Source organism: Pteropus medius, unplaced genomic scaffold, assembly GCF_902729225.1.
Source record: "Pteropus medius unplaced genomic scaffold, Ma_sr-lr_union100, whole genome shotgun sequence".
In the NCBI taxonomy this organism is placed as follows: domain Eukaryota; kingdom Metazoa; phylum Chordata; class Mammalia; order Chiroptera; family Pteropodidae; genus Pteropus; species Pteropus medius.
The window spans coordinates 17,257-44,098 of NW_024349143.1; the positions used below are offsets into that span (position 1 = coordinate 17,257).

At 61.5% G+C, this 26,842-nt stretch overlaps 1 protein-coding gene, 1 non-coding gene and 2 pseudogenes across 3 annotated transcripts; all 4 read right to left on the minus strand.

The window, feature by feature from the left end:
- Positions 1-485: 485 nt before the first annotated feature.
- CCSAP (centriole, cilia and spindle associated protein) lies at positions 486-12,585 on the minus strand. Of its 2 annotated transcripts, XM_039880661.1 has the most exons (4): positions 12,451-12,585; positions 11,521-11,910; positions 2,978-3,252; positions 486-1,816 (listed from the first exon to the last, which is right to left on the minus strand). In XM_039880661.1, exons 2-4 carry the CDS (start codon positions 11,861-11,863, stop codon positions 1,640-1,642), a joined length of 795 nt encoding a protein of 264 aa, XP_039736595.1. In that variant the 5' UTR covers positions 11,864-11,910; positions 12,451-12,585; the 3' UTR covers positions 486-1,639. The 2 variants fall into 2 exon arrangements, with proteins under 2 accessions (XP_039736595.1, XP_039736594.1); XM_039880660.1 differs by lacking the exon at positions 12,451-12,585 and having other exon boundaries at positions 11,521-11,970.
- Positions 12,586-22,339: 9,754 nt separating this feature from the next.
- LOC120617083 (uncharacterized) lies at positions 22,340-22,457 on the minus strand (annotated as a pseudogene).
- A 3,819-nt stretch (positions 22,458-26,276) lies between these two features.
- Positions 26,277-26,392, minus strand: LOC120617084 (uncharacterized; annotated as a pseudogene).
- A 9-nt stretch (positions 26,393-26,401) lies between these two features.
- TRNAV-CAC (transfer RNA valine (anticodon CAC)) lies at positions 26,402-26,474 on the minus strand. Its single transcript has one exon. It is a non-coding gene; the product is annotated as a tRNA-Val (tRNA).
- Between the last annotated feature and the right edge of the window lie 368 nt (positions 26,475-26,842).

Below are 26,842 nucleotides of genomic sequence, written 5' to 3' on the forward strand. Positions count from 1 at the left end.
GCTGGGTGGCCCGCTGACCAGCAGGCGTGGCTGAAGGGACAGCTTTCACAGGTGGCTACACTGTCCACCTGCTGCAATAATGTAACCCTTAAGGTATGTGCAATGTTTAAGGACTTTAAAAACAGTGCCAGCAAAAGTCACCAGGGTCACGGCCGAGGTTGCTTTGGACAGCGTACAGGACCTCCTGTCACTATGCACCCGCCGACTAGGACGGCCCTCTCCTAAAGCGCTTCGCCTCGAGACGCGAAACATTTAAAGTCTTTTTTTAAAGCTCACAGTTCTTCGCTGAGTTTTCAAAGCTTCAGTCGTAGATGACGCTATGTGAAGATTTTATGTGGAATAAAACGTGCTCGTGTTCTAAAAACTGACCGTGATACTTCAAAGACCCAGAGTAAAAACGCCGAGGAAACGCTCAGCCTCACATCGACCCCAAACGGGGTAATGGTCCCCGCCGTCAGCCAGGAGAGATGGCCGTGCAGCCCCCTTTGTCCTCTTTCTCTCCAGTCCGGTGCTCGCCCTTCCTGCCTCCCGGGGGGAGCCCGCTTCTCAGCCGTTGATCCTGTCCCCAGATCCTGTCACCGGAGGGCACCTCGTCGGAGCGCTGGCATCTGTGCACAGCCACCGCTCACACCTGGTTCTGAATAAGCCCGAGCCGGGCAGCCACGTACGCTAGTCTGAAGTCTGGGTGCGCCCAAGGTCACGGCCTCGGGAGCTCTGGGGGGAGACAGCGGAGGAAGTCGGGGTGGCTTACATCCCTAACGTGCGTGGCAACATTCGTCCCTCGTACCCGTGAGCAAGACGATCTCGGTTTTATGAAGTGAAATGTCAGGTAAGCTGTGAAGTCACTGCCAGCTTAGACGCAAGAGGCAGAGGCCACAGTGGGCAGACGTGGGCCAGCAGCGCGGGGCCGACCCCTCGCTTTGTGTTCTAAAAACATCTCGCAATAAAAAACGAGTGACTCAGAAGACAGATCGCCCCTGTGAACAGTGCGTTGGGGACCCCCCCAGCTACAGCCGGACGCTGACTGGTGACCGGGGCCGCCTGGGGGCGACCGGGAGCGGAGACGGCCCCCGTCCAGCCTCGGCGTGTCCGAAGCATCGCGAGCCGTGGAACACAAGTGGGTTTAGCTTTTCAGAAACGACCAAGGCCTCGCCTCGCCGTGCAGGGGCTGGGCGTCGTCGGTGTCACTCGGTGTCCGTGTCGCTCTCCGTGGGCCTGAGAACCTCTCACAGAACCATCAGGAGGAAAACGAGCCTCGTGCTGTGGGCTGTGACATGACCTCACCGCTACGGAACCTGAGACGTGACCCAGGACGGGACGAAACGGGCCTGGACAAGTGGAAAGATGCTGAGTGTCGAGCATCGGCGGCCGCTTAAAGGCATCTGGTGACGACATCTTAGAACAGAAGGGTGCTTCAAACAAACCCTCAGAAGAACACCGAAGACCTGGGGCATCGTCTTCACAAATGACCAAACGTCTGTGGCTTCGACCTACTGCCGAGCAGCGCGACCAGCATTCAGTAAAACAGGACGATCTTGTGGAAACGCCCTGGTTCTGTAAACCGACGCTGGTCTTTGACGTCCCCGTCGCGTCCTGCTGTCTTCCTGCGGCGACACTTCTCAGGAGGCCGCGGCGCCCCCTAGGCGCGAGCCGAGTAGCACCTCATGTACTCGGTCACCCAGGGGCTCTCCGCGGAGGGCGGCCCGGCCCCCCTGCCCCGCCCCGCGTCCGCCGAGTGCGCCCGCTGCCTCCGGGCCGCCAGCCGCCGCTTCTCGGCCTGTCTCCTGCTCTGGGCGCGCAGCGCTGACGCGTGAATCTAGGGCGGGTTCAAAGACAAAGGCACAAAAGCTGGCGTGGCTTCTGGGCGACTCTCAAGGATATTTGCAGTGAGGCCGCCCCGGGTCACCGGGAGCCCGGCGGATCGGGCCCAAGCTCCCCGCCGTCGGCTCTGCGGAGAAAGCCATGCCCGGGTCTGTGGCTGACCCACTGTCGGTGACGCAGACACCGAGCGACAGAGCGGCCGCCGCGCTGACCGCCCACCACCAATGGCGAGTGTCTAATCCACATGAGCCTCCGGAAACTGGCTCGGGGGGTGACGGGACCCGCTTAGCATCAAGCATGGCTAAAATTTCCGCTAAAGGGCGTCAAATGCTTAACAGCAAAATACTAAAAAATTCCCAAGGGGTTCTGCCACCTGAGACATTTCACACGACAGATGAGCCTGGGAAACTCAATCCCGTGGGACAGCCCGAGGCCCTGGGTTAAAGCACGGCTCCGCGGTCTCAAATATCCCTCTGAATGACACCATCTGCTCAGTAAAAATGTGATCAGTGTGTAATCAGAATCCACAGCCTGCGCTTTCTGCCTCTCAGGCTGATGTAATAGTATCAGCGCGAACACATGTAGCTGCTTTGTGTCTCTACACGTGAGGACCCCGCGTGGCACGTTCTCAGGACGGGGAACAGGGATGAGCCGGGACTGAGTCACAGGGAAGCTCAGCCCTGGGAGGAAAAGGCTGAGGCTGGTCTGAGCAGAATCGGTCATTCAAACTTCCTCCAGGAGCGAAGGGGCGTGCAGGGCAGACGACAAGAGCGACAGGGAAAGCGGTTGGGCGGACAAACCGGTAACAGGAGTCGAGGAAATGCCAGTTATCAAAGCGGGGGAACTGGAGACTCTCGAGGAGCCAGCGGCAAACCCAGACGGCTGCCGCCGGCCCCAGGGACCCCGGGACGCGAGGACCCCGACTCTGGCCGCTTGCTCACCCAGCTCAGTGCTTTGAACCCCTTCAGGGACCTGCCCATCCTGCGGCCCACTTCTGGGCTCCCCCTGCTGGCTGATCAGATGCCCACTCCTGGTTTCCCTCAACCCCTGTACCAGCCCCCGAGACCTCCCAGTGACCACAGGGTGTGCCACCCGGCGACAGGGACGCAGCCCGAGCCCCCCCTCCCAGGGGCAGGGGGGCTGCACGCAGACTCACCTCATGCACCGGGGCGGACGCGCAGACATTGTGAGTCTTTTGGCTCCCCGTGTCCGTCTGTCTTTCCCCCCAGCCATACAGAGCAAATGGATGCTTCTTCTGCCTGATTTTGCTGGACGATCTTTGCGGGCTCCTGACAGCCCTCCTGGCTCCTCCAGCAGACGAGGCGCTGGGCCGGGGTCCAGGCTCGCAGCCGCTGGGTAAATCGTTGGTCTCTTTCGTCCCGACCTGCTGCTGCTGCTCAGGGTTTTCTTTGCCATCTTTCACTGGTGATGCTTTCGAAAAAAGAGACACAACAAGATCAAAGTGCTTTAAAATCAGGCTTACATAGAGTAACTTTAAGTATTTGAGTTGAAAAATACACAACACCTAATTAAATCAGTAACACTTTCACTTAGGTTCAATTCACAAGTTTCACTTAAAGCAGAAATGCGGAAACAAGTTAGTATAATAATTTTGAAACAGTGTAACCCATCTTTAAATCAACAACCAACACAGCAACACTGAACTAAGCTCATTCAAAAGCAACTACTGTCACTCACATTCTAAGATTAAGCATCTCAAGTACACATCAAAGGCACATGGTGGCCGCTGGCTTTGTCCACTGTACCCAGAAGTCCAGTCGTCCCGACGCCCAGCCTCAGGGAAGACCTGGGTTTGTGCTCATCAGCAGGTGCACGAGGTTGGTTTCTCAGTTACCCGAATGCCCGGATGAAAGCCATCCCTTCTCGATGTCCCACAATTATAGGACGTGCTACTCGTAGAGCTAGCTGGTGACCTGAACTTGAAAGGCCCCCAGTCACAGCAGGGTGTGCTCACTGGCTCGGTGCACAGTCGTGCACCCCAGTTTGAAGAGCTAGATGGGAGCCCCTGCTCCAAGGGCCTCCCCTCCACCTGCGACAGAAGTGGCTACAGGACTCGGGCCCAGTCCCCACTCCCCACTCCCACTGCCCTAAGTTCTGTCCTTAGAGCTGGGAACCCCAGCAGGAGTGGGGCTGCCGGCCGAGTGAACACCGGGTACCAAGGACACATTCCAACACACTGCTGTCCTAATTACCTTGTACAATCGTGCCATCCATTATTTCTTAGAAACCCTTTATTTTTGGTAAAAGTTATATTATTGTGTTTACGCCCTTTGGGAGCCGTTTTCATAGCAGCCTAAACACACATTCAGAGCACTCCTCAGCACCCAGACCCTGTTGGGTCTTAGGGACCACCCTCCCCCCATCAGATGCTGGGGAACGGAGCTCCAGGTGCCGCTCCCGGATGCCTCCTCGCCTCCTCCGGGCGCCTGCGGGGCCTCGACGGACCAGCTGTCGCTCGTCTCCGCCACTTACCGCTAAGCGCACAGGAAGAGACGGCAGTCCCACCCCCGGCCTGACACCCGCACCGCCAGGCACCTCCAGAGCCGCGGTGCGGGACGCCCGCCTTCCGCCACCCTGAGAACCTAGTGCCACTGGTCGCTCAAACATCTGCCCGAGCGGCGCGTCGGCCCCGCCCACCCGCTCCTCCCTGGATGGGGGGGGCGCCAGGGGCCACGACGACAGGGGTGGCTGGAGCTGAAACGGTGGGAGGGGACTTCAAGCGGACCAGTCCCTCCGCCCCGCGCCCTCCGGTCGCCCCAGGGCCTCCAGGAAGGAGCGCAGGGACAGCTTCAAGGCCCCCGGGGGCAAGCCAGAGGACCGGGAGGACGCCAGGGGCAGGGGCGGCCTTCAGAGGCCTGGACAGCGAGGGAACAGGAGGAGTTCGCAGGACAAGCGCACCTGCTGGGGTCCAAGGCGCGGAGCAGGCAGCGGGCAGGGAGACACCCCACGCCGAGCTGGGCAGCTCCCCTTAGCCTGGGACCAAGGCTCGAGGAAGCAGTCCAAGCTGGGGGTTGGCAGGTTCTCCGCACTTTAGGGACAGGCCTCCAGCTGCCGCGCGAAGGACGGCTTCCATCACAAAGCTGGGCAGAGTCCACGGGGTCACCGTGGGTGATGGCAGGGTGGACGGCAGAAAGGGCCAAAAGGCTGCTCGCCAAGCCTGGCAGACGCTCAGAGTCCCCCGGGCATCGTGGGCGACACGCCGCCTGACCGGCGGGCGGTGACCCCGAGGGTGCGGAGCGACAAGGCCTCCGCGAGCGGCCCGCCCGGCGGCACGCGGCGAGGGACCGGCCAGCGCACGCGCAGCAGCCACGCCGCGCGCCCTGCGGACACAGACGCGACCCTGTGACAGGCCCGCGCAGGGTGAGGGACAGGAGCCTGGCGGGGGCGGGGTCAGGGGTGGGGATCGGGGGAGGGGGAGGGGGCGATGCTCCTGAAACAGCTGCCGGCAAAAGCGGGGCGTCCTCAGGGGCTCGGGAGAAGGTGGGGAGCGAGCAGGCGGATCAGGCTCAGGGGTGCGGCGACGCAGGTGCGGAGTCCGACCCCCGGGACTCCTTACTCCCTGAGCGGGCGGAGGACGCAGCCCAAGGCCCGCAACAGACCAGGGAGAAGAGCGGATGACGAACCGGGGCAGGCGCCGCGGAAAGAGCGTCAGAGGAGAGAACCCGGGACGAACCGTGCCAGGCCCCGCAGGGAGGCGGGCAGGGCCAGCGCCGGGGCGCGGCGCGGGCTGCCGGGCTGGCCCGCGGGTGACAGAGCGGAGCCTGGGGTCAGACTGAACGGAATGGAGAGTCCCAGTTCTGGCGCCCGTGGGCCACTGGGCCAACCGTCCCACCACGGGTGACTGGAAAGAGTGACATTAAAAACTGAATATCCACAGGCGCCCGACACAAGAAACTAAAATCTCTCTGGAGACTGTAGGCCTCAAATTATTCCTACAAAAACCTCTCAGACACAATTTTGAGTGTGCCGCGAGGTGACCAGGTATACAGGACAGAAGACAATGGGAAGGGCCAGCGGGGGCAGCAGACCTGAGATGACGGAATTGTCACTTACAGATTACAAAACCGTCTGGCCCTCCGTGCTTCGAGAAAGAAGACAAGCCCCAAAACATGTGCGTCAGCAGGAGACGAGAGAGGAGGAGGACAGGGAGACAGAACTCACCACGAACCTTTATAAACTCCCGAAACAGTGCCCGCTTCGAGACAAGTGCGTGTGTCTGTTTCAAAACCTATTCCAAAGGGTGAAGTTTCAAGACATTTCCGGACAAACCCAGTGTCGCTGTCATGTTACCGCCTCTCTCGGCAACTGGGAGGTCACTGAGACAGAGACAAATTCAGTCTCTGTTCAGGACTGTGCTGCCCACTACAAAAGCTACTAACCACATGTGGCCATCGAATATAAGTTTAAATGAAATAAAAGCAAAAATCCAGTTCCTCGGTTGCACTAGTCAGAGTTCAAGTCCTCAGTAAGCAACAGTGGCTGGTGGCTCCTGTGTGGGGACGGTGTGAACAGGGAGCGTGTCCACTGGCACAGAAAGTTTCACTAAAGCTGCGGAATTAACACACCTGGCCTAACAGATACATGTTGACGTATACACACAGGACACTGCACCTGACAACTGCAGAATACACAACGTCGCCGAGCATACGTGGACCATTTATAAGAACGTACATATCCAAAGCCATAAAGCAATCTTAATATATATAAAACTGAAGTCACGTAGAATGTCTTCTAACTACAGTGTAATCATGATAGAGACAGCAACAAAATAACTGAAAAATCTCCAGTTCTGAAATTTAAAAACATTTCTAAATAATGCGTGGGTCAAAAACAAACCACATGCACACGACGGCGTGAACGTACTCAGCACCACAGAGCTGTACACTTAAAAATGACTGAAATAGGAAAACTGTGTTGTGTATGTTTTACCACAATTTTTTTAAATAAGAAAAGCGTAGCGGTGCTGGAGGCCTCTCCAGTCTTAATCCCGATCTTATTTGAAATGTTTCTAAAGTTTCCTAAACACAATGTTTATAGGAGCTTTTTGGTATTTAGTTTGTTTCTTAAAGATGAATGTTTCCTAATTTGTGTATTATACATAAATGTTCAATTTAGTAATTTTTTTGTATTTTAAAAATCAATGAAAATTACAAAATGTGCTTATGTGAATAAAAATTCTATATAACACAACTTGCGCAGTGCAGCTAAAGCGGTAATCAGAAGGAAATTCATAGCCTTAAAATCAGTATATCAAAAAAGAAAGGCAAGGGGAAAAATCAATAATAAGCCTCCATCTTAAAAAACTAGAAAATTAACTCACCAAAAATGAGAGTAAGGGGAAAACGATCACGAATTAACGACGCCACATAACAGAAAGGAGAGCGAACGCGAGCCAGACTGACTCCGTCAAAGCCGCGGCTGGGTCTGCAGGAGCTGAGCGGGGCTGTTGGGGACGGGATCCCGGATGTCCCCCACTCCCAGGGTCACCAGCAGCCGGCGCCGACACGACAGCACGCCACGCACAAAGAAAACCCAGAGCCTAGAAGAGTTCACAGGCCTCTGGGACACCGATCGAGGGGAAATGAAAATAAAAAGCGAGGGGGTGCGGGCTGAATGTGCAGACCACACGCCCCTCCTTCCCGCGCCCCTACTAAGTGCCGGGGAAACGGTATAAGGCCACCGGACAAGGAGCAAGGGAGGCGACGACACCAGACAAAAGTATCCATCGGATTTTGGAGGATTGGGAGTGGCTGATGGGGCAGCAGTGGCCCCGCAGAGCCGCGTGGGATGTGACTCCTACCCCCTGCCAGAGCGGGGCCCACAGGACGAGGACGAACCCCAGAAAGCCGGAGTCAGGGGCCCCCGACTCCCCGGAAGGCCAGTGCAGCGGATCGCCTCTGCCAAAGCCCCAGCGTCACGGGTGCCACAGCCCGCAGGCTCCCCTGACAGTGTGACAGCAAGCAGGCTGGTCGAGAGCTGGGTGGCTGCCTCTTCCCCTTGAGCTCAGCACGCTTTGCGAGCGCGGAGTGGGGTGCGGGGGGCGTGGTGCCTCCCTGCGCTAAGTCAGGAGGAGCCGCCCTCCAGCACACAGCTCTCCCAGGGACGCCCAGCCTCGGGGGCCGGCCGGCCTGTCACCGGAAAGGCCAGGCACCCGAAGGTGTCCTGGGCATCCTAGTATCCAGAGCTTCCCGCTGAGGCCACGGACAGCATGGAACAGAGACAAGGCACACCCTGCGCCCGGCCACGCTCTGCCCCCAGAAGCCATGAGCGATAAGACTCAAGTGCTGGAGGTTCAGGGTGATTCTGTTTTGCAGTCTTTCCTCTGGTCCATGTGGCAGGTGATCGTCCCTCCCATCCTGGGAGCATGTGGGTTACTCTGGAGAAGGGTGCAGGGGGTGACAGCTTCCTGGAAACAGGTTACAAGGCAAGGAGCACGTCCCTCCCGCCCTCCCCGATGCTGCTCCCGGCATGGGGACAGCCAGGCGAGCGCCGTCCCAGGCAGGGAGCGCTGTCAGAGAAGCCAACCGGAAGACAGCGGTCCTCACCCGGTCACAGTCAACCGCGCTCCACGGACAGCGCCCCTCAAAGCTCTCCAAGCCTCACGCGTAAGTAGCAGCAGATGGGCTGAGAGCAAGCGCATGAGCGCCTCCAGCAAGAGAGACAGACATCCAGCAAAAAACTAGGCCAGGAGCAGGGGAGAGCTCTCGGGGACATTTATAGCTTTATTGCGGGGGAGGGAAGGAATCCAAGAACAGGATGCTATTTTTTAAAAACCTGGCAAAAAAAAAAAAAGCAATCTCTTCAAAAGCACGCCTACCCCACAGCCCGCAGGGGACTTCCCAGTTTGCCAGTACCATCTCTTAAGGGAGAATCGATAGACATTTGAGAAAATTTTCCAAAACGAAATACGGGATTGCAAGCAAAAAGAAACAGAAGCGGGCAGGAGGGGAAACAGTCTGTGCTGGAGAAACACGCGGGGAGAATAAAATGGACAGAAACTTCTAGTAATATCCTCGGCAAGACAGGATGCCATCTGCACGAATCAGGAACTAAATTCTATTTTTTTTTTTAAGAGAAGAAAAGAGAAAGGGAAGGATGGGGGAGGGGAGGAAGGAGGAAGATCAGAACACAATTCAAGAGCTCTGAAATTCAACGAAAATAAGCCCGCGAACGAAAAGTGTCATAGAAGAGTTGGAAGATAAAGTTTAGAATATCGCCCAGAAAAACAGAAGGAAAACACAGATGGGAACTGGGGTGGGGATTAGAGAATAAATTCACAAAGTCTAACATCCAACTAAGAAGTCCAGAAAGAAAGGAACATGGGAAAAGAAAGAAAAATTCAAGAAAACTTCCCAGAATTACAAAACGTCAGTTTGACCACAAGGACCCACCGAGCACAGCGGAGGGAAACAGACCCAGAGCCGGGAGAAATTTCAGAGCTCAAAGGCCAAAGAGAGGAGCCCGGTTTCCCAAGGGGGGACATGCTATCTGCAAAGCATCAAGAATCAGATGCTGGGCGGTGACAGCAACCCCAGAGGCTACAGCACAGTCCAGCATCACCTCCGGGTCCCCAGAGACAATGACGTCAAACCCGGCAGGCCCGCCATCTTCCCTCAGGCAGGTTCTCAGAAAACTCAGCTTTCAGACAGCCTTTCTCAGGAAGCTACTGGAAGGCGAGCGCCACCAGGAGGTGGCAAACCAAGAAAGATGATGCTGTGAAAGCCACCGCACAGAGCCTCCCACCCAAGGGAGAAGCAGGGAGCCCCTGGAGAGGTGGCCGAGGGGCCTCCCAAGACACAGCTGGGCAGCAGCCAGCAGGACACAGCGAGTAGGTGAGAGGCCTTGGGAGGGACGTCCTAAGGCGGCGAGCGGCAGTGACCCCGATGCGCTGGTTGTGTCGTGAAGACAGAGGAGGGACTGTGGCAAACAACGCAGGGCGCGTGTGTGCGCGCGCGCGTGCGTCTGTGCGTGTGCGTGCGCGTGTGGCAGCTTCGGCAGAAACAAGAACTACATGTTTCTGTTCTGCACACTCTCAGGAGTGCACATGGTTCTAGCACATGTAACCGCCCACTTAGAAACGAGGGTACCCCAGTCCCCGGACAGGCATCCACCGGCTGCCACCCGGAGGGCTGGAAGCAGGATGCCTAAACCGGAGACGCGCGGACAAGGCTTCACTGACCTTAGCCACCAGACGGGGCTTCACTGACCTTAGCCACCAGACGGGGCTTCACTGACCTTAGCCACCAGACAGGGTAGTGTCCCTAAGGAGAGCACACCAGTCACGAACTCAGGCAAACTCAGGCAAACGCAGGCCTCGCCAACACCACAGTGCGGTCTGAAAACTACTGACACGCGCACACACGGACACACGGACACGTGGACACGCACACGCGCACACACGGACACACGCACACGTGGACACGCAGACACACGCACGCGTGCGCGCGCACACACAGACCGGTCCTCGCAAACAACGAAAGGGGAGAGTGGCCGAGAAAGCCCATCCAGTCTGATAGTGTGTGTCGCCCAACTCCACGGCAGGTCAGTGCCCACAGGGTAAAGGGGACGGGGTGCCCCCTACCCGCCCACGGCTGACATCCCGGGTCCCGGCAGGGACCACGGGAGCGAGACGGCCAGGAGTCGGTGGCAGCTCACAGGGACCACGGGGAGGAGGACGGAGCCACACCCACGCGGAACAGTGTGGCAAGGGCAAAGCGGCCTGGCTCCAGCGGAATGTCCGCCCGCCCCGCCTCTGGGATTCTGGTCATTTACCCTGAGCTTCCACGTCTTCATCTACAAGCCGAACAAAAACCATGGTCCTGCCTCTTAGAACTGTCTCACACGTCGAAGGAGAAAACACACATTCTAAGATCAGTAACTGGGTGTGTAATAAGCTCTCAATAAATGTCAGTCACTTTTCTCATTAGAGCCTCTTTAAAATCGAGTGACTCCCCCATGGTGTCGGGCCGGGGTGGAAGGAAGGAGACACTGTTCCCCCGTATCCGAGGTGGCCCTTAGCACCAGCGGCCATGCTCGCGCCTCGCGTGCTGGGGACCCCACTCGGCGACCCTGTGGGCAGGAGCCACGCGTGGGGCCCGGCCGCCCCGGCGGCGGCCCAGCACCCGGGGCCACTTCCCAGGTCCTGCTCCGCCCGCAGGCGGCGCGACGCGAGGACGGGGCCTTCGGATGCGAGGGTGGGCAAGAGGCCGCGGGGCCGCGACACTCACGGGGACGTCCTCCCCCGGCCCGGAGTTACGCAACCGTCTGCGTAAACGAAAGCTGAACACTCTGTAGGGACAGCGCGGCGAGGCCCGGGGGTCCACGGAAAACAACGGCCCCATTCTCCGGGCGAAAGCCTGTCCCGGTGGCCCCTGGCGCCCCGGGTCACCCCGAGAGCCGGAGGAAAGCCGCCCTGCGCACACAGCGGTGGGCGCCGAGGGCCGAACGGTGGTCGGTGGCCAGCAAGGCCACCTCCGTCCCCGCGTGGAGACCCGGGCCGCGCCCACGGCGCCTCGGCCGTGTCACAGCTGACCCCGGAGCCGCCAGATTACGGACATAAACGGGGAGGCGGCGGCCGGCCGACCCGGGCCTTGACCAGCGCCGCCGGCAGGAGAGAGGACAGGGCGAGAGGACAGCGCGGCGCAGCCCCCGGCCCCCGAGCAGCCCCCGGCCCGGTACCTGGCTCAGACGCGGCCTGCGCGGCCTGCTCCTCCGGGGGCCCGCGCGCCCGCCGTGTCGGCTCCTCGCGCGCCGCGGGGTCCGCGGGCGGCGGCGGCGGCGGCGACTCCGGGGCGCCCTGGGGCGCGGGGCTCCCGGCGCCCGACGACGCCGACGACGCCGAGTCGTCCGAGGCGCCGGCCGGGCCCCAGTCGTCCCAGAGCCAGGGCGCGTGCGCCTGCTCGAGCAGCCGGCGGCCCAGGCGGTAGTGCAGCAGCTCGCGGTAGCACGGCGCGTACTCGTCCCAGCGCGGCTCCCGGTAGCGCTTCATGTACTCGCTCTTCGCCCCGCTGCCCGGGGACATGGTTTCGCCCGCCGGCCCGAGTGCCCGCCGTTCCGCGCCGCCGCCGCCTGCGGGACCGGACACGACACAGAGACCCGCCCCGCCCCTCCGGCCGCCCGGCCCGCCGCGACGTTTAAACCCGGAGCCCCGCCCGGCGGGGCAGGTGGGGGCGGGGCTAGGGCGGGGCGGGGCTGGGCGGGGTTATGACGAGGCGGGGCTATGGCAGGGGCGGGGCTATGACAGGGGTGAGCGGGGGCGATGGGCGGGGCTATGGCGGGACGGGGCGGGGCGAGGGGCGGGGCGAGGGAGCCGGTGGCCAGCCGGGGGAAGGGCAGGGCCTTGCGGTCCCTGCCGCCAGCCGCCTCACCTTGCGACCGGGTCCTGAGAGCCCGGGCGAGGTTCCCCGGTGGCAGCCCGCACTGCGGGGCTCGGGGTCCCCTCGGAGGGCCGCTCCGGAGCTGGGGCGCCCGAGGCTGCAGGCCCGGTGGGAAGGCGGCCGGGATGGGCGGGAGGAGCGAGGCCGCGGAGGGGCGGGGGCGGGGGCTCGGGTACGCGGTGGCCTCCGGGTCCCCCGAGCGCCCTTCCGGGAGGGGCGGCCCGCGGCTTACCTCCTTCCTGCTACGCCGGCCCGTCCTCCGTGCGTGTGGCGCAGCAGCGGGAGCGGCCCGCGGTACCGCGCGCTTTTCTCCGGAGCAAGATGTCGCCGACGGCGCGGCGGCCCGCGTTCCTGCGCCAGCCGCTGGCGAAGGCGCCGCCTCAGCCCCGGGAGCAGACGCCGCCCCCGCGCGCTCCCGGCCCCGGCTCCGTGGGGGCGGCTGCTTCGGTGCAGAGCGCGGGGACGCAGGCGGTGGGCCAACTCCGGGGATCAGGCGCGGGTCCCCGGTTCCCATCCAAGGTGCCAACGCACCCACCACTGCAGGAGGTGTCACCACTGCTTAGCGTCTGCAGTTGCTCCCCCGTCCTGTGAACCATGCAGCGCCCCCCCCCGGACCCCCAGACAGCGACACTGTTCCTTCCTGACTCACCTGCGCTGGTCGTGTTCCCCAGAAACCATCCCAAGAGCACGCAGTGGCTCTTGATTCCATCCGCTCTGTGTTGACAGCACCTGTCACTCTGGTCCTTCCTTGTCTACACCACCAAACATTTTTAACTGTTTACTAAAACCGCTGCAGCGCCCTCTCTGAGACCCATCAACACGTGAAACCTTGACATTCAGCTGCAGTTGCGGAAGGATACAAAGTTGCCTTCGCCGTTGCAATTTCCGAAGCGGCCCCACACATACTCCGGGTTTTTAAAAGGAGCCTTGATACATTAGTTGCAAAGAGATTGGAAAGAAAAAGTTCTGGAAAACCAAAACATGCTTAGCCCTTGAAAAGCAGGCCCAGGCCATCATTGGGTCACCCGCTCCAACATCCATGCTGGGGTTCCGCCGCGTCACCATTTTCAATTGTCTCCGCGTTCTGTCCCCGCCCCAGCGTAGGAACATGATCCAGTGGTAGACACGGCCCAGTGGGACAGGTCACACTGTTCTGAGAACTGGTAGTCGTCCAGATGTCATTATCCCTGGATCGTTACCAGCCGCTCACTGGAGAGACACTCGGTGCCCCCCACCCCTGCTGACATCCCCACAGTGGCCCTGACTTCTCCTCCCCAAGCTTACTGTCTGTTCCTTGAGGTCTCCCCACCCCATCGCCAGGACCGTTCTCATGCGTTTCTCTTTTTTTTAAGCTGGCCAGGGTTGGTTTCTGATGATTGCACCGGGAAGAACCTTAATGAGTATCTGAATAACGTGGAGTTGTTAATATGGAAAATGCAGAACGCAATGTTCCCGTTTCCGCTGTATAATTAATCTCCCCCAAACTCAGTGGTTTAAAACAACTAAAACATTGTTTCTCGCGATTCTGTGAGTTAGTGGAGCAGTTCCTCTGCGGGCGTAGACTCACTTTATTGTGTTGGGCTTGCAGGAGAGCTGGACGGGAAGCCACATCGCCTGGTCACATGCCTGGCAGTGGGGCTGGCTATGGGCTGGGCCGTCTTGGTCTTCCTGTGGCCTCATCCTCCAGGAAGCTAGCCTGGTCCGCACGTGGCCCTCTTCTGAGAGTAATGACAAGCTGGACAGCCTCCGAGAGTCATAGACATCTCGTCGGAGGCATTCTAACGCTCAAGTAAGTCACAGGCTAGACCACCTCTGCACGGAGGAGCGGCCGCAAACGTCACACAGGGCACACGTGCTGCATGGGGGATGTGGGAACATATTTTACAGTCGCACAGCCACACACAGAAAATAAGTGTATAAGGTTCGATACCATTTTTTGCATATCTAAAAAATAGGACCGGGGATCATTTATTTACTTTTCCCTATTTGGCACAATTAGGTGTGTTCCTTTCATTCTAATTTTTAAAGTGCTATTACTAGTCAGGGCTCATACCCAATTCAAGTAGCTTAAACAGAAAGAAGCCTTACTGGCTGTGGCAGAGCTAGTCCCAGGGATCCAGATGGTGTCATTGGGACTCGTTTCCTCTTTGCACTCTGAGCTCTGTGGTCCTCTGGGGGCCGGCCTCCTGTCCCAGCACCCATGGCCTCACGGCTGGACAAAAGCCAGTCACGGCCCCAAGCTTGTGCTGTCTTAGTCGAGGGCCCCCAGGCAAAGAACACATCTTGGTATTCCAATCACAGAGAAAGATGCTTCAGTCACACGCTTAGCTGTTGTCCGCAGTAGCAGGTGATGTGACTGTTCAAGCCTGGGTCACACATCCACCCCTGCAGTGGGGACAGGGCGGGAGGCAGAGGTTGACAGCCCACGAGAAGCCCATGCAACAGGAAAGAGGTGACCTCCCAGAAAAAGGAGAGGGGACGGGTAAAACTGCGCGTGCCCATCTCCGCACGCGTGCGCAGTAAGAACAGGGCGGGACACCTGTGAGGCACGGCGTTGACCCGCAGGGTGGAGCTGACCCTGAGACCGTGCATACGGGCACAGGCGCTGACCGGAGGGACTGCCTGTGTGCCCGGGACGTAAAGGCTTCTCCTTCCCCGGGGAATCCTCTGTTCACACAGCACCGAAGGACGGCCCAGGGGCGTGACGGCGTCCAGTGGTTCCGCCGGTGGAATCGGGACCAATGCGCAGAGGTTACAAGGTACAACTGTGGCAAATGTCATCTACCCGAACTACTTTCTAAGCAAGGCGGAAATTTCAGGAACGGCCTAAAGGGCTCACAGAAGAAATGAGCAGGGCAGGCCCCAAGGGGTCCCCAGAGGCCAGGCAGCACGGCCCTGGCCCTGGACTTTGGTAGGGGGTCCCCAGGGAGAGCCTCTCCGTGAGGGAGACTGGGGAGCCCACAGGAAAGCGGTCGGACGCTGGGCCGCTGCGAGCTCGCAGAGAAATCGGAGCCGTTCGCTGCCCGGGCACAGAGTCCCCGCCAGGAACCCCGCTAACTGCTCCGTCTGGCCGGCGGTCGGGGAGCGGGGGAGCGGGGAGCCCGCAGGCCGGCCTCCGCCCTCGGGTCACAGCCGAACTGCCTTCCTCCCTGAGCCCCTGGCACTGTCACTCCCTCAGGTGCCATCCCATCCATGCCAACAGCCTCGTCCTTCTCCCAAAGGTGTCCTGGCCTCCGCCCTTCCTTCCGACCGGAAGCTCTTTTCATGCCACGGGTCAGCGCCCGCGCCTCCCGTTCCCCCCACTCGCTGCTCCCTCCGCCAGCCACCTCCATCCCGTTCGTCTCTGCGCTGTGCCAGCATCTCTCCGCCCCCCCCCAACAGACGGGCCCAGGAGTCCCCGATCCACCATCCGCTGCACCCTCTTTCTAGGCCCACCTCCCAGTGTAGAAGCTGAAAACGCTGTGATCCGTGTATTTTCTCAGCCCTCCCTGCAGCCAGAGGGCGGCTGTGCAGCCTGAGCTCTGCTGAGCGGACCCTCTGAGCCCGGCCGTGGAGTCGCCCGGGGAGGACCAGGAGGGTCTCTCCAGCTGACATGCCGGCTTCAGGACGGAGACCCTGGAGGGGCGATGGCCACCGGGCTTGGTGCTGGGGGAAATGCTGCCTGAGAGCCAGCGGTCAGAAACACAAGCCACAGTGTCTAGGACCTCTGAGGGGCGGGGGGTCATCTCTGTTGGTCTCTTCCTCTCAGAGCTGTGAACCTGCCTTCCAGAGATTTCGGAAGCTGCCCAAGCAACTTTTAAATATGTCTTTTCTCCTAAAACTAGCTGTTGGTTTCGCCGACAAGCACGTTAAGCGTTTTCAGATGTGGGACTGAGCGGGCTCCTCCCTCCCGTCCTGTCAGGTGGCCTTCCCCCCCCCCACCCCCAGGGGTGACAATGCTTTTAATTCCCGTGGGCGAGGTAGACCCAGGCACTGGGACCAGGCTGGTGTCTGTCTCCCAGGCCTGGCCTGGGTGGTACAGAGCTAGCTGGGGGTGCAGCCCGGCCCCCAGGAGTGAGCTTCAAGGGCAGAGCTCCGAATGGGTGGCTGGAGCCAGCAGGCCACCGGGAGCCTCAGCAGCCATCATGGGGGGCCTCATGGTCGGGATGCCTGGCTTGGATCTTCTCGGTGGAGACGGGGTGCTGGGCTCGACCAGACCGCACAGAGGGGCCGTGCACACAGATCTTCCTCTGGGCTCAGGTCGGGGACGCGCCACCCTCTTTTCTAACCTCAGAGTCCCCTCTCTCCTCACACCATCTGCACAAGGGGCCACGAGCTGTGACCTCCTCTGTGTGCCACGGCCCCCCCACCTCCGTGCCCCGTCCCGCGGGGCCAGACCGCCTGCCGGCTCGCCCTGCGTGCTCATGTCTCACCATGCCCCTGCCAAGCCCCTCCCCTGCATTTCCATTCCCCCAGCCACAGGGTCACAATGTCACGGTCATCCTTGAGCCTGGGCGCCCACGTGCAGTCACTTGCTGGGGCACCGACGTCTATCAGACGCGGTCTCATGTGTCCATCCCTTCCCTCGTCGCCTTGCTTGGGGCTGACCAGCCACAGTGTCCCTGGTGGTGACAGGCCAGCTCCTTCTACGGGGACGAGACCGCGACCGAGTGTTGGTTTTACTGGATCGTTCCCGATAGACACGACCTCGCTTCTCGGGGCCGTGCCAGCCACGGGGAATCAAGAATATATATACCCAAAGCCCGGGCCACACAGCGGTGCTTGCCTTGGCTTCCTGCCGAGGAGCCTGGGGAAGAGCCCCACGCGACAGCCCGGGGCCCCTCACTCGTCACCTGTGCCGCAGGGACAGCCAGCCATAACCTGCCTCAAGCGGGGGTCGGGCTTCTGGAGCCCCACAGAAAGCCGCCCTAAGTTCTTCACCCGCTGAGAGGAGGTGGGGGAGGCTCCGCACAGGCCCGTGGACCGCACCCCCTGAGCTCACCCGCCAGCCGAGCTGGTCCAAGCGGGTCAGCCCTGGACGGGCTCTTGGCTGTCCCATCGGGCTGCCGTACCGAGGCGCCACAGGCCGCTGGCTTATCGACAACAGAAATGGTGCCCCGCGGGTCTGAGATGGAGGCGCCAACACGGTTCACAGCCTTCTCTCTGGGCCCTCATGTGGCGGGAGGAGGGACGAGGGAGCTCTCTGGGGCCCCCTCCACGAGGACACGAGTGCCACACGTGAGGCCTTCACTCTCATGGCCTTGTCACCTCCTGATACCATCCCCTGGGAAGTGCTTTCAACACATGGGTTTGGGGGACACAGACATTCGTGGTGACCCTTGGCTTCCCTGACCCCTCATCCCCCCACAGGGCTGCCTTTACGTGCGGAGCCCTCCACGGACGGTCTGTCCCCCGGACTTCCGGCGCAGTGCCTGTCCCCCTCCAGAGCAGCCCCCTTCCCCAGTGTCCCTTCCCCCTCTCGGCCCCACCTAACAAAGAAGCAAAAATATCTCGTTATCCTCACTGCCAGATAATAAGCCATCGAACCCAGAGCAGGGCCATCGCCACGGCAGTTTGCGGGATGCTGCGTGCGGGCTCGTCTGGCCGCCTTGGCCACGCCAGCTTTGCGGGGGAGCCAGCCCACAGCCGGGCCGTCCTGCTCTGGGGTGTGCGCTGCCGAGCCGGGGCCCCTGACGCCCGTGAGCGCGTTCGAAGGGCTTCTCGTCCTCCCGCACTGCTCCGTCAGCGGCCGCCGCGCGGGCCAGCATGCCAGTCTCTCTCTGTGGCTTCGTAATTTCTGTGAGCGACGGGTCCCTCTGCTGCCCACGTAGTAAGTGGCATGGGGTCCTTTTCGCTCCACGCAGAACATGGAGCTGTCCCAACCTGACCCCTGCCTGCCTTTCGTCCCTCGTCATCCCAGCCCATGCTTATCCTGCGCGCCAGCCAGGCCCTGCGTGGGACAGGCCCTCTAGTGTCCAGATACTCTGTTCGGAACACGCCCGCGTCCCTCACTGGCGTCACAGCGTCCTTTGTCACCGCTCCCATCCCCCTCGTCACCGTGGTTCTGACCGCTTGTCTGTCTCTGCCAGCACTCGAGGACCTCCCCGAGGTCGCCTGGACACGCTGCAGGCACACGCGCGGACTTGTGGGAGAACGGGGGCGGGTGGGGGGGCGCTATTTCCAGGACTCGTGGACCTGGCGTTCTGGAAAAGCGCTCTGCAGAGCGCACGTCCCTTCACACAGGAAGGACCTGAGCAGCTGCTGCTGGCGGTGGTGGCACCGTTACGGTCGCCGTTTTCCTCTACATGGACCGCAGGTGCGAACCAGCTGCGCCTCACACGAGCGGGCGCGCGACCCCGCGGGAGACGAAACCGGAGCTCAGGGCGACATTTCTCACGTGGCAAGAGAAGCGATCGGATGAAGCGAATGTGGTTTATTTTCTAATTACACTCTCTTCTAGGGTTTCAGCAGCCGCCAGGTACGAACGTCAAGGGGACCATGCCATCTGCTTATGGGATTAGATCTGTCCCCAATGTGTCACCAGTAAACACCTTGCTGGGGCCGGAGCAGCGAGCGCTGTGCTAACCCAGCCACCTGCAGGACAATGGGCCTCCTGGGAGGCTCTGCCCACCCAGCCCTGGCCCCCAGGGGCTGCAAGCGTCCCGTGTTGCTGTCCGGGGTCCTGCCTGCTGGCCCCGCACGCCTCGCCAGCCGCTCAGGGCTGCTCTGTGCCCAGCTCTGGAGGTGCAGCGGCTGCTTGGTGAAGCAGGTAAGACAAGCGTCCTGCCCACCCGCCCCCCGCCCCCTCCAAGGGCTTCCTGGTTATTTTTCCTTTGACAGTGGTTCCCTCTTGGGCTTCTCCATGCCAAGACCCGAAGTGCTAATTATTGCAGCCATCCCGCGAAGCTTTACAGGAGGCACGAGGCCAAAACCGGGCACAGGGGGAGGCAGCCGCGGGCGCAGCAGCACAAGCGCGTGGCCTTTGCAGCCTGCTCCGCCGGGTGACGTGCAGCTTTCCAGCCCCGGAGCGGCTGCCCGCCAAGGCCGCCTGGGGCTCTGTCGGGCGGCATCGCATGTCTGCCCCTCGACTGACCGCGCGGGAGCCCAGGGATTTGCGTTGTCACAAGCGCCCAGGGGACTCCGATGGAGAAGGCGAGGACCACACACGAGAGACCCTGCCCTCTCTGGGTTGAGCAGACGGGACTGGGGTCCAGAGGCTCAGCACTCAGACCGTGTCCACAGACCAGCAGCAGCTGGTGTCACCTGGGAGCTTGTTATGAACTAGAATCCCAGGCCACCCGGATCTACAGAGCTAGACTCTGTATTTTAATAGGGTCCCCAGGCCACACTGTGTACCGAGAAGTCCGAGGTGCACCCATCCAACTGCGGTGGGGGGGAAACGAGGAAAAGGCACAGGGGTTTCCCCCCAGACACACGAGGGACCGCGAGTCGCCGTGGGGACAGCTGGGGGTGGCTGGAGGTTCGGGGTGTGAGTTCTCAGCCCCGGGAGGCGGTGCTCCATCTGCCACACATGGGGAGGTGTCCCTACCTGACTCAGCAACCGAGGAACCGAGGCAGGCCTGGAGTCCCCAGGGGGCTCTGACACGCTCGCACCCTCAAGCGTGAGCACAGAGACCGAAGCCCGCGGCTCTGGGATGGGCGAGTCTCCCCAGTGGCATCAAAAGGAAAACACAGGCTGACCAGCTCACTCTCACAGGACACGGAGGACGCCGTGAGGCCTGTCTGTTTGGCCGAGACCATCCGTCCTGGAGCGTCAGGGCACCAGCCCCCTCATGACGTCTGTGAGCCCCGCCTCAGTGCCTGCTGCGTGTGCTGCTGCGGACGGAGTGAGCCCCATCAGAGACACGCTCGCCCCGAGCACGTCGAGCACGTCGCCAGCTTGCTGCACTTGACCGCGGGTTTAGGGGTGGAAAGGGGCCCGTCCCCTAGCTGGTCCTCCCTCCACCTCTCCCTACCCACCACACTCCCTCAGCAGACAGAGCAAGTCTTCTGATCTCATGTCGGTTTTGAAATCACCTTCCGATTGCACTCTCTGGGCCAAGCAGCCCGTGGACTTGGGGGTCCAAACAAACACCTAGGCTCCCCTAAGAGAAGGCTTGATAAATAACATCTCCGCAGGTAGCAGGTGGCAGCAGGGTGGCCACTCCATCGAGGCCCAGGCAGGACGGGGCACTGCAGTAGGTCCCCTCCCCTCTCAGACTAGAATGAAGGTTCTCGTCCCAAGTCTCGCCCCCCCCTCTCTCCTCCCACCTAACGCGAGGTTTCCAAGAGGGAAGCGGGTGCGGGGGGTGGTCAGGAGAAGGAGAGCGAGAGGACCGGCCGCGGCGGGGACCAGGCCTCAGTGTGGCTGTGGACCTGCTCTAGGGCTTGCCTGGGCTCTGTCTGCTGGGGACCTGCGGCCACTTTTGTAGACACAGTTGTGTCACTTGTTGCTACATCCAAACTGCACGAGCCCGGGACCCACGTGCTGGGGAGCGGGCTCCGCAAACACACGTCACCCCTCCCCCGTCTGCACCCTGAAGGAGACCTCAGGTGAGCCGGGGGGCTGCAAGGGGGCCGCCCTCCCCCGCCCAGCCCAGCCATGGTGACCGGTGACCATGGAGGACTGCGTGCCCGCCTCGCAGGCCTGTGGCTGGGGACGGGGAAGGGTGCAGAGGGCAAGGCTTCGGGGACCAGGGTTCTTGGCCGTTTGCCCTTCTGTGAGATAATGTGGTGTGTTCCTTCTCTGCCGGGGGCTCTGGGGGCAGGTTTTTGCAAATAAATTCAAGGAAAATAGCTTGAGGAGGAAGCAGTTTGGCCTCCTCCACACAGGACCACGTGCGAGGAAAAGGCATCTCCGCCGGCCGCCCCGCCCAGCAACGCCCCGCCCAGCGCACGCCCCGCCCAGCAACGCCCCGCCCAGGTCCTTCTGCACGAGGACAGGGACGGAGCATGAGTTGTGACTGAGTCGTGACTCCCGGGAGGCAAGTCCCTCTCTAGGCTTGAACACTTGCTCTTCCCGGCAGTTAGACGCTCCGTGAGGCCTTCTGACCGCGCTGGACTCGCAGAGGCGGCCAGGGGGCGGGGGACGTGCCTGTCCTGGTCAGCAGCCTCCTCGTAGGTTGAGACAGACATGACCCTCCTCCAGTGGTTATCAACCCGGGTGCCCTGCCCGTCCCTCAGAACTTGGGTGCTGTCGTCAGCGGTCAAGCACCTGCCCAACTGCGACCTGGAGTCGATGACCCCAGACCAGAGGCGACTGACACTCGCCGCCCCCTGGGTGGCCAGGGAGGGCTGATCCGTGCGGGCTGGAGAGCCTACTCCCTTGGTCTGTCCTTTCCCAGCCTGTCCTGCTGCCGGCCACCCCTCACCTCTCCCTCACCCATGCACGGGAGGCGGGGGTGGGTGTGGGGGGGTGGGGAAAGGTGGGGGAGTGGAATGAAGGACCTAGCACTGGGTTACACCCAGAGCATGAAACAAACTCGCACAGATCTATGCTGGGTGAGTTACGAGTTCCTCACCTGTGGATGAGCGAAGAAACAGTGACAGGGGCCTAAGGTTCTAAACACCGCATGGAGGTGTGTCCCCCCCCCAGCCCAGGGCCCCGCCCTGCCCCACCAAGCCTGGCTCCAGGAGCCACTTGGAGTGGGGACCTGGCAGACACCCGGCAGCCTCAAGACGAGGGCGGAGTCACCACAGGGTCCCACCGGGCTCATGCGTCCCTTCCATACACCGTGATGAGGTGACACTTGGCCTCTAGTATTCTTTCCAGAAGCCCGGAACCCCAGTCTGACTGTGAGGGAAACGTCAGCGAAACCCCAGAGAAGGACCTCGACAACATGCCCACCGGTCTCCTCAGAACTGTCCGGGTCACGGAGAACTGGAGAAGGGACTAAGAGATGGAACTGGAGGCCACACGGTGTCCTGGGGGGAGCCCGGGACAGGAAGAGGGCCCGAGGAGCTGTTACTAGAAACACACCGCACTGGTCCCTGAGAGCGATGTCTGCCCCAGGGTGACATCGGCGTGATGGCCGGGGGACGGGACAGGGCGCACGGAAGCCCTGCGTGCGACCATCACGGACTTCAGCACATGTACGATTTTTTGCAGAATAAATGTTTACTTTTTAAAAAAATTTTTTTCATGCCTACAGCACCTGGTCTTCCTAGGTGGTCTCCCATCCAAGTACTAACCAGGCCCGACCCTGCTCAGCTTCCGAGGTCAGGCGGGATCGGCGCGTTCAGGGTGGCGTGGCCGTAGACTGTGGACCGTGGCTCCACTGGGGCATGAACCTAGGACCTTCTGCGTGTAAAGCAGACGTGCTCACTGCGACACTATGGAACCACATCCTAAATGTCTACTTTTTACAAAAGTTCTCACTGAGCTTTTAAATGACAGACCGGGCACGGCACGCGCGCCGTGGGAGGGCCCGCTGAGCGGCACAGGAACCGCCCTCATTCTGACGGTGTCCTGTTCGCCGCCCTCCCTGCCCTCCCTCTCCGTTCAGCCCTGCTGCCCCGCTCGCCCCAGGCCACCCAAGGCCACGCTCAGCCCTCCCCTGCTGCCACCAGAAATCCTCCCCCAAACAAGACAAACTCTCACACGAAACGTCAGTGTGCGTGGCCCGCTTGACCGACGATTCGGAGACACAGCGTTTTTCATTTCTAAATGTCAGATGTCTCATCTTTAAAGCAGCATCTGGGCCATCTCCATCACATAGAGCTCCTCGCCCCGCACCCCTGCGCCTGTCCCCTCCCCTCCCACCTGGACGCAGCCTGGCCTGAGCTGAGGCCCTCAGCCCCGCACATGATGAAGGCCCTAAGCGACTCCTCCAGAGGCAGGACCCCCACAGGGAAGACACAGAACTTGGGGATGGGGGCGACCCACAGGGACTGCCACAGGCAAGGTGGCAGTCCCGGGTTGTGAACGGTGACTCCAGGTAAGAGGGACCCTGGAGGTGATTATTCTGTCCTTCATTTTACAGATGCAGAAGGTGAGGCTCGGGGGGCCCAAGTCACGGGGAGACCATCCCTCGGCAAGGGGAGTGCCCAGGAGGTGGGGACACCGGAGAATGGCAGCATGCATGGGATTGGCCCCACGGATGCCACTTTGGGGAAAGGTCACCACTGGGGCCACACGGTGTACCTCGGGTGGGAAAGGGGACCTTGTCAAGAGCTCGTGTCGAGACATCCCCTCCCACACGGCGGACATGGCTGTCCTCGGCGGCTGCACATGGGGCTGGAGGGACGGCTGTGGGCTGCCCACAACGGAGAGGCCCCATGAGGCTTCCGAGGAGGCAAACAGAGTCGAGTCAGCGCTGAGGGTCGCGGGACCCGCAGGTGCCGGGCGCTGCCGTCCCGCATCGGCTGCTGGTCCGAGGTGGCCCGTGAGTCTGAGCGGTGCGTTTTCGGCTTCACGCATTCGCGATTCGCTCTCTGCAGCCCACGGAGCCGAAGAAGCCCGGGACGAAGGTTGATGGAGTCCTCGGCCCGGCTAAGCGGCCACACAGCTCACGAGGCCCTGCCGTGGCCCCGAGCCCCGGGGAGGCTGAACGCAGAGGGACGGGGCCCAGCTCCGCTTCCCGGTGGCCTGTAGATGCTGCCACTTCCATCGCCTCGGTGGCAAAGCCGCACGGCCTCTCTCCTTCCACCCGTCATCGTCGCATCGCGTGGAGGCAGGAAGAGGGCACCTGTGTACCACCCCCACCCCCGACAGGGGCCAGGCGGGACTCGGGCCCTGGGTGGGCTTCGCCCGCACCCCCGACCTGGTCCCAAGCTCCAGAGTTAACTCCCCTGTGGACTCCCGGTGCGAAGCGCCCCGCAAACCTGCCCATCTGTAACCAGGTCGAGAGAGCGCTCAAGCCCCTGTCGGCCATGGGCCAGACTGATTTACGGAGCAGAAAGGAGCTCTGGGTCGGGGCGGCTGGACAAGGCTGGCCCGCGAAGGGGCTCCGGGCAGCGGGGGTCAGCGAGAAAAGGCATTAAAGCACCGCACGCTTGCCAGGAAGAGGCGGTGGGCCTGCCCTCTGCCTCCCGAAGGTCAGGGTCGGGGACAAGCTCTCCCACAGACCCGGCTGGCTCCACCCTCTGAGGCTCTCCCTCCGTGGCAGACGGTCCCTGGGACCTAAAAATAGGCACGAATTGGAGCACAGGCTGCGGGGCTGGCCATGCAAGGACAGGAGGCGGCTGACGCCCGCCGGCCGGGCTCCAGAGTCGCGGGTGCCCGGCCCTACAGCCGCACCCTATATCGGGGGCATGAGCATGCTCGGGGGAATGGCAGGCATGTAGTCCAGCTGTCACCGGGAGCCCGGCCCACACGGCCTGCTCTGTCCACACCCGGCTTCCCGCCCCAGGCTCCTGAGCTGCAGCCCCCCACCCCACGCTCTCGGTCCAGACAGCAATGACCACACAATGGGGACCAGGCACAGAGGGACTGGGGACTTTGAAAGTTGAATGCCTGCTCAGGGGAGGGCGGGCTCTGTCCTCAGTGCTGACCTGACCGGGGGGCCAGCACCCTCTCCTCTCGCTCAGACAGAGACCTGCTGCTCGGTTCCGCAGCTGCCCAGCCCCCTCACCCACCCCGGGCACTCCGTGACCCCGGAAAGGGCAGGCGGGGGACGCGGGCCTCTGGCGCGACTGCAGCCTGGACTGTGGTCCCCCTCAGCCTGTTCTCCAGCTCCCCGAGGGGGTGCCCCCAGTGGAGCCAAACCCCGCTGGCTGAGGAGAGAGGACCCCTCAGCCCAGCTCACCACGAGCAGTGACACGCGGGACTGGTGGGGGCCGCAGCCCTGACCCAGCCAGCTCTGCAGGAGGGACTCTGCTCTGGCGGCCACGTCGCCAGGGGGCACCTGGGATGAACAGGACCCCAGTCAGGCATCTGGAGGCATGAGTCCCCGCCGCCCAAAGCCAGGCCACCCTCTGCCCGGGACCAGGGACAGGCACACACGGGCTCTGCTCAGGAAAGGCACCCGTCCAGGACAGGAACAGTAGGCACGGTGAGGGTGAGCGGTGGCTCGCTGGAGCCGGGTGCTGAGGCGCAGCGGACAGGGTGCGAGTCTGGGGCACGGGCCTGGGGCTCCGTCACGGCGCTCGGGGTGGAGCGGGGGGCAGCGCGTGCTGACCCTGAGGACCTGCAAGTCTCGCGTCTCCCCCAGGGCCCACCGGAGTCGCTCAGCTTTAAAGTTTGAGTTTAAAGCCGTGCTCACTGGCCCGAGGAGATAAGAAAAAAAAATCAGGCCACTTGTCAGCGTCCCTCTGCTTCCTTCTAGGGTCAGGCAGAGCGTGTGAGGGGGAGGACAGCTGCGTGTCCTGGGAGTCCCCAGAAAGGACAGGCCGGTGCCAGTGGCCGGGCACCTGCTCCTAGGGGTGTGACCCTCAGGGCACTCGGAGCTATGCTGGCCACCAGCCCCCGTCCTCAGCAGTCCCCCCCTGGTGCGAGGCCATAGGACCTGCTCCGAACATGGGGACTCTTCCTGAGGAGGGACGGAACCTGCTCGTGCCTCTCCTTCGGCAGGCCCACGGGGAGGGAGCTACGGGCCGTGTACTTCCTGGGGACACAGGCCCACACTGGTTCCAGCTGTCCTCCTCACAAAGCCCACGAGCAGGAGGGCGTGATGTTCCCAGCTCCCCCGGCTCCTCAGCCAGACTGAACCCTAATATCCTCTCTTGAGTAACCTGTAAGGTAGCTGAAGTGACATATTCAACATGCTCTCTTTGATCTGATGCAAATGAGTCAACTCCTGGAGCCAAAACCCAAATCTCCATGTGGGTTTTGCCCTCGACCCTGCTAGCGACCTTGGAAAGTCCGTGTGCCCAGCACAGCCAAGGAAAGAGCAGCACTGTCCAGAAGGACTGGGGCGGGGGTCGCTCTCCTCAGAACGCAGCAAGGGGAGCAAGAGGCCGCCACCCTGGGTGGCATCGCAGATGCTGGCACCGAGCACCTGTCACTGTGCTGCAAGCCTCATGGGTGCAGGGCTGGGCACACGACTCGCCTCACAAGCGGTTTGCACAATAAGGTGACAGCCTTGCAGGTTGGTGACCGTCAGGTCCAGTCCCCTGTGGGGGTTTGTTTTTGTTTTTTTATGCCTACAGCACCCAACATTCCCAGGAGGTCTCCCATCCAAGTACTAACCAGGCCCGACCCTGCTTCGCTTCCGGGAGCGGACATCGGGCTCGTTCAGGGCGGCGTGGCCGTAGACCATGGACCGTGGCTCCACTGGGGCGCGAACCCAGGACCTTCTGCGTGTGAAGCAGACGTGCTCACCGCGACACTATGGAACCACGTCCCTGTGTTTGTGTCTGATTATGTGTCGGCCGCTCCACTCCGTGTGACAGTGACAGCTCCCCACTGTCTGCTGAGGAGCCCGTTGGGCAGGCATCACCTCTAAGTTGGCACAGTTCCCTGAGCTTCGCCGGCAGCTGCCACCTCCCTCCGTGTCCCAGCCCAGGCTGCTCTTCTGGTCCTCAGCCCTGACTGACGGGGGTGGGGGTGGGGGATGTTAAATGCCTGCTTATTAAAAAGGCAAAGATCCCCTAACGAGGGAGGACGGTGGCTCTGGAATTCCTATGTGGACTCTTATTTATTTCCTTAGTCCCCGACCCCACGGTGAGGTCCTCCCCACAGTCACAGGCCTGTCACTGCGGCAGAG

Bases quoted from the DNA above. Each gene is read 5' to 3' on its own strand.
- CCSAP (XM_039880661.1), bottom strand. From the start codon at position 11,863: ATGTCCCCGGGCAGCGGGGCGAAGAGCGAGTACATGAAGCGCTACCGG. The intron at 3,253-11,520 runs GTACCGGGCCGG...TTTTTTCGAAAG, and splicing joins GCAGGCCGCGTCTGAGCCAG to CATCACCAGTGAAAGATGGC. The intron at 1,817-2,977 runs GTGAGTCTGCGT...AACCCGCCCTAG, and splicing joins CGTCCGCCCCGGTGCATGAG to ATTCACGCGTCAGCGCTGCG.